Below are 6,726 nucleotides of genomic sequence, written 5' to 3'. Positions count from 1 at the left end.
TCACTTCGAACTCTGTCTATCATGCTAAAGCAAAGCACAAAGAAATTGATGTATAATAGTCAACATTAAACGTGCAACGCACTTTATTATGAAATGCTTTATAAGTGCTATAAAAATAATATTTGAATATGCGTGAATGTTAATTAATTTAGAATTAACAATGGGGAATATATAAGTGACAATGAGTGCTAAATCATTATTTAATTTCTAATTAAGTAAAAATAACTGTTAATTCGCATACATAGACGTGATTAATGAAATACATTCTTGAATGTGAAATTCAAGTTAACATATAATCCGAATTAATGAAATTGAAATGCATAATGAATTTGAATGTTAATTAATTGAGAATTAATAATAAGGAATTCATACATTAATGAAAGCATATAGGGTAAATGAATCTGTAAAATGTGGCTAAATGGTTAAATGAATTAAATATATATTAAAAATGAAAAGTAAGGTATTATTGAAATAATCGAGTTATAGTCAGGGTAGAATCGTCCAAAAAAATGATTCTCACTTAATGTGATATTTAATATATTATAGATTATACTAAGCATAAAGTTGCTACGAACGATTTGAAAGTACATTCCCACATAAGAGAAAGTGGTCGACATCTTAACCAAGCCTATATCAATTACTCAACATTATTTGAGGTATGACTTTCCCAAGTTCTATAACATTAATATCTGAGAAGGCATCACATCTCGAAACCCTGGATCTTGAAGGGCAAGCTTACAATAAAGGATGCATCATTATTGCACTTGAGGAGAAGAGTTGAAATATTAGCATTTATTCTAGAGTTGAAATATAGGAGGAATATTTTTTGCCTAGACATTCCTTGGTCATTCTTATATAGAAGGATACTATACATGCACCACTATTGTTGTGAATAGAAGAAAATTATATTTCAAAATGCAATGGAAAAAATTTCATGAAACTATAAGGCCATGTCAATTTGGTCAAATTGTTGATTTCTTTCCAAAACTTGCTCTACTGGATCTCATTGTTCTTGTGGGTAAAAGTTTCTTCAAAGCAGGACAAGACTTATCCAACCACCTAAATTGTAGCTTTATTGAACTTTTCATTGAATCTATATCCTTCTTTTTGATGGAAAACTTCCATCAAATGAAATACAAGTTCGTGTCCAGTAATTCTTTTCTCACAAAGGAATAGCATGGAGGTCATAAGTTCATAGCAGCTAACATGTGGGTTTAAATTACAAATAGATAGAAATAAGTGGTTGATAAGTGAATATTACTTGTGGGTCGTCAAAATGTGTGGAGAAAAAGTGGCTTGACTATTTATAAATATGAGGCAAAAATAGGAGTAACATTTTTTTAAATTTTCATTAGGAGAACATTCAGACTTTGAGATCAAGAAAATTAGAATGACCCTTGTACAAAGCTAATGGCGGTTTTGAACTCTAGATAGAATTAAATTGAAGACTGGAATGGAGCAATTCAAAAGAATTTGAAAATAGTTATGCCATTGAGTAGCAATACAGAACCTTGTATACAATGATGCAAGTCAAGCAACATGACTCATATAAGCCTTTTCACAATGCTTTTATTGTCCACCAAGAACTTTTTTCAAACAAAAAAATTGAACAGTAAAAAATAACAAGGACAAAAAGAATAAATAATTGTACTGTATCTGCAGTAAGTAGCAGTGTGGGTCGTTTCAATTCCTTTAAATTGTCAGTAATCGCGAGCCTTGACATAATTGCTTCAGCCTAACAAATTAAAATATCAAAACCATCATTCACGTCCAGGCCAAAACAATGGTAATGCTAACAATTTGAGTCAATTAGAATGTATCTAAGACTAAGATACCAGTATAGAGGGCCTGTAGAAAAGCTATTCCATTACATTAAAAAAGTCTATATTCCTTCATTAATGTCACATGCAGTTCTATTTATGCTTTAAGCAATTTACATGAGATACGGAAAGTGGAGAGTCAAGACTGGTATTAAGTATTGAAGACGTGCAACTTTAAGAGGAATAAGAGAATACAAAAATCAACTGTATTTAACATGCAAGGGTCGTTGCTTGATTTGTTTGAGTGGCCCGCAAATTAAGCATGTTTACTGGCGTATTGTATTGTTTGTAATGTCTCAAAGTGGTTGCCATTGACATGGACATAGATCATAACTTATCATTTTAATATTAAGGAGTAATCTAGATTTCTCCTTGTCTAGAGAGAACCTGGTATTCACTTGAACAAAATTTTAATCTTCAAATACATCTATTTATACACTTAGCCCCTGTTTGGAGCTGATTCTTTAAAGTAAAAATAAATAAATAAATAAAATAAAATAAAATATAGGGCCTTAGCACAGGCTACAAGAGAGTTTGATTGGCTGCAATCAATGTTGCATGATCTAAGGTTATTTGCTAAGGACGAATCAATGCTGGTGCTAAATTGCTCACTTTGAACTCTGTCTATCATGCTAGAGCACAAAGAAATTGATGTATAATAGTCAACGTTAAATGTGCAACGCACTTTATTATGAAATACTTTACAAGTGCTATAAAAATAATATTTGAATATGCGTGAATGTTAATTAATTTAGAATTAACAATGGGGAATATATAAGTGACAATGAGTGCAAAATCATTATTTAATTTCTAATTAAGTAAAAATAGCTCTTAATTCGCATACATAGACGTGATTAATGAAATACATTCTTGAATGTGAAATTCAAGTTAACATATAATCCGAATTAATGAAATTGAAATGCATAATGAATTTGAATGTTAATTAATTGAGAATTAATAATAAGGAATTCATACATTAATGAAAGCATATAGGGTAAATGAATCTGTAAAATGTGGCTAAATGGTTAAATGAATTAAATATATATTAAAAATGAAAAGTAAGGTATTATTGAAATAATCGAGTTATAGTCAGGGTAGAATCGTCCAAAAAAATGATTCTCACTTAATGTGATATTTAATATATTATAGATTATACTAAGCATAAAGTTGCTACGAACGATTTGAAAGTACATTCCCACATAAGAGAAAGTGGTCGACATCTTAACCAAGCCTATATCAATTACTCAACATTATTTGAGGTATGACTTTCCCAAGTTCTATAACATTAATATCTGAGAAGGCATCACATCTCGAAACCCTGGATCTTGAAGGGCAAGCTTACAATAAAGGATGCATCATTATTGCACTTGAGGAGAAGAGTTGAAATATTAGCATTTATTCTAGAGTTGAAATATAGGAGGAATATTTTTTGCCTAGACATTCCTTGGTCATTCTTATATAGAAGGATACTATACATGCACCACTATTGTTGTGAATAGAAGAAAATTATATTTCAAAATGCAATGGAAAAAATTTCATGAAACTATAAGGCCATGTCAATTTGGTCAAATTGTTGATTTCTTTCCAAAACTTGCTCTACTGGATCTCATTGTTCTTGTGGGTAAAAGTTTCTTCAAAGCAGGACAAGACTTATCCAACCACCTAAATTGTAGCTTTATTAATCTTACAACATGCCTTTTGTGAACTTTTCAACTCAGGCACCAAGAATCCTCGAGCAGAAGCAGGTATATTTTCATTTGTTTATTTGAAATGGAAAATAATAGTTGTAATCTCCGAATTGGATATAGATACTATTTCACGTGATGTACAATTCATGCTTCACATGCAAGTTTGTCCAGTTTTTAGATCACTTATAAATATGCTCATTACGATGACCACTGGTTACAACAACATAGCACTCATTTAAATTTCCCCATGTATAGTTCTCTGGACAACTCTTTGACTTTATTTCACATAAGCTACTAACCTAAAGAAAATGAAATGAAATGGCTCTACATTTGATCTCCTCGGCTTAAGGGTTAAACGGACCTTAAAATCATAAGACACACACAACATAGTTACACTATTCTTCATACCACTCTCGCAATGGAGAACTAGTTCTGCTTCACTCATGAAATTAAAGCCATGTCTCTCCACAGAAACTATGATATATATTCACTCAACAAGTTGTTACTAACCAATGGAGCCCAGACACACTCCTACTTAGATGGCATGTCCATTGCGACATGTATTGGTCAACGAAAGTAGTGGTCCACTCCCAGACACATCTGACACTGATAGGAACCTAATTTCTGTTTAATTAAACTTGCAATTGAAGGAAATAAATTATTTGCAAGGTATTACAATGGCTTGATGAGCAGTTCTATTTATGCTTTAAGCAATTTACATGAGATACGGAAAGTGGAGGGTCAAGACTGGTATTAAGTATTGAAGACGTGCAACTTTAAGAGGAATAAGAGAATACGAAAATCAACTGTATTTAACATGCAAGGGTCGTTGCTTGATTTGTTTGAGTGGCCCGCAAATTAAGCATGTTTACTGGCCTATTGTATTGTTTGTAATGTCTCAAAGTGGTTGCCATTGACATGGACATAGATCATAACTTATCATTTTAATATTAAGGAGTAATCTAGATTTCTCCTTGTCTAGAGAGAACCTGGTATTCACTTGAACAAAATTTTAATCTTCAAATACATCTATTTATACACTTAGCCCCTGTTTGGAGCTGATTCTTTAAAGTAAAAATAAATAAATAAATAAAATAAAATAAAATAAAAAAATAGAGAGAGAGAGAGAGAGAGAGAGAGCTGTTAACTTGGAGAGTGGAGTCAAAAAAGATGGCTGAAAAGTGATAAATAACGGTAAAAAAATTCATTTTTTGACCTGAAACAAGCGCTTAGAATCTTTCTTATCTTCCTTTTAAACCAACAAAAGAAAAAGGTGGCAACATTCTATATTTTTATTGAAACCACCCAAATTACAAGCTTCATGAGAAATGATGGAACCCCACAGAGATAATTATGAATATCATGCATAATTAGGCATTAAGCCATTTTTACTATCTCCTACAACCTACTTAGAGATCAGAGAGAGCACCTCAGTTTTTTAAAGAACTAAATATCCCGAGAAATGAAAAAAATGACCACCGTATTTAATAATGATGCAGATATCACATTTAAAATTCAAATTACAAGTGATGCCACTTGGGCAAATTTGAAACAACATATAAATTGAGCTTTTTAACCATAAGAAAGATGAAAAGGAGGAGCAATTTTTTTTTTAAGTAGAAAATGAGTACAAATGCAAGATGTGAAAGACATAGAAGTATATATCTAGAATGATAGTAATCAATTCAAGTGTATCTATACCTTTGCCTCAGCTAGAGCCATTACAAGATCCTCTGGTGTTTCCTTCCTGATACTTTTCTCATCTATATCTGCAGACTGAGCCTCAGAACAAGGCAAATTAGTGTCACCGTTGTGCAGTTAAATACAGTGATGCTGTAATAATAAATCTTATTGAGCTGTAACAAAAACCTTAAACATTAAGGATAAAATTTTATTTTTAAGATATCTCTCAGTACTCCCTCCTGTTCTGATTATTGTACTTCAATTTCTAAAGCAACTCAAGGTATAAAAAAAAATAAAGTAGAGAAATACAAGTTCCTATTACTTGAAGATATTGGTGTTTATAAATTACAAACAACAACAAACTAAGTCTTACTCCAAATAAATCTTGTTTTGCAGCCTTGGAAATTTTAAATAATGACCATATGGTCTGAGGGAAGGAATAGCATTTCTGAAACAATGTACAAATAAATAATACACAACAGAAAGAAGTGCCAAAAAAAAATGTATTTTCACTAGAAACAAACAAGGAATCGAAAGAGCACATTCGTCCCGGTAACAGATTTTATACATTAAGTTTAGCATAAAAACAAGTAATGTTGATATATGTGAAGTAATTGGTGAAATGGAACGTACCATGATTGTGAAATCATAACCCATCTCGGATAGAATTTGTCGACGAGCCATTGAAGCTGAACCCAATATTATCTTTTCAAAATGGAGACATCACTCAACATTATGAGCAGGCTCAAAAATCAAAATATAATAAAATATTCAGAGCGCAAACCTCAAATGACTGATTCCTTGGAGGCATTTTGTTGGTCTCAGTCACCGCACCGAACCTCCTGGTTTTCGCTTGCGGGAGTCAGTCCAATGGACGATTAGCTTACAAGATAAGCTGATAGTGGAGAGAGGAGAGCGAGAGAGAGAGAGAGAGAGAGAGAGAATGGAAAAATCAATAGAGTTGTTTTATTGAAAATCAAAAGAAGAATTATGAATATATTTACGACACTTACTGACGCATTATGGCTTTATTTGTTTATCAATATATTACATTTTATCACATTATTTTTTTATAATTTTTATTTTTAATCACATACTTTTCATTAAAATAATATTATATGTAAATTAAATTTTTTTTCTTTTTTAACCACACATTTCAACATCAATCATTATTTTATAATACATTTATCACAAATAATGGGGCACAAACACCCCCTATAAAGTATCTGTCTCATTAAAATTTTCTTTTAATGAGATAAAATTTGATTGAAAGAAAAAGAGTACAATTGTTCTCCCTGATTTCAATTTCTGTATCAATCCATCCTTGTCTTGTAATTTAATATCTTCAATATTGCAATTTTTGATGAATAATGTTTCATGTTGTTTTGTATAGACTATATAGCTATCGAATAACATCGTTTTCACACAAAATATTTATTAACCTTTGATGATTGTAGTAATATGATAATTCGAAAAATAGCTCTTGTTGATCTCTTTGAGAGTTTCATATGTATAAGAATATTATTTTAAAGGTA

At 31.2% G+C, this 6,726-nt stretch overlaps 1 protein-coding gene across 2 annotated transcripts; it reads right to left on the bottom strand.

Moving 5' to 3' along the window:
• Positions 1-1,106: 1,106 nt before the first annotated feature.
• LOC111367612 (maf-like protein DDB_G0281937) lies at positions 1,107-6,146 on the bottom strand. 2 transcript variants are annotated; one of them, XM_022988580.1, is made up of 4 exons: positions 5,976-6,146; positions 5,825-5,901; positions 5,210-5,284; positions 1,107-1,735 (listed from the first exon to the last, which is right to left on the bottom strand). In XM_022988580.1, the coding sequence occupies exons 2-4, from the start codon at positions 5,873-5,875 to the stop codon at positions 1,559-1,561; spliced, it is 303 nt and encodes a 100-aa protein (XP_022844348.1). In that variant the 5' UTR covers positions 5,876-5,901; positions 5,976-6,146; the 3' UTR covers positions 1,107-1,558. The 2 variants fall into 2 exon arrangements, with proteins under 2 accessions (XP_022844348.1, XP_022844347.1); XM_022988579.1 differs by having other exon boundaries at positions 5,825-5,896.
• Between the last annotated feature and the right edge of the window lie 580 nt (positions 6,147-6,726).

The sequence above is a fragment of the Olea europaea genome, chromosome 18 (genome assembly GCF_002742605.1).
Source record: "Olea europaea var. sylvestris chromosome 18, O_europaea_v1, whole genome shotgun sequence".
Lineage (NCBI taxonomy): Eukaryota > Viridiplantae > Streptophyta > Magnoliopsida > Lamiales > Oleaceae > Olea > Olea europaea.
The sequence above is the reverse complement of the archived record's forward strand: the minus strand, read 5'-3'. Positions and strand labels throughout refer to the sequence as shown.

What these genes read in the sequence shown, in the direction of transcription:
- LOC111367612 (XM_022988579.1), bottom strand. Translation starts at nt 6,002, where the DNA reads ATGCCTCCAAGGAATCAGTCATTTGAG. An exon ending in CAAGGAATCAGTCATTTGAG is followed by an intron (nt 5,897 to 5,975) that starts GTTTGCGCTCTG and finishes CATTTTGAAAAG; the next exon opens with ATAATATTGGGTTCAGCTTC. An exon ending in TGGCTCTAGCTGAGGCAAAG is followed by an intron (nt 1,736 to 5,209) that starts GTATAGATACAC and finishes TTAATTTGTTAG; the next exon opens with GCTGAAGCAATTATGTCAAG.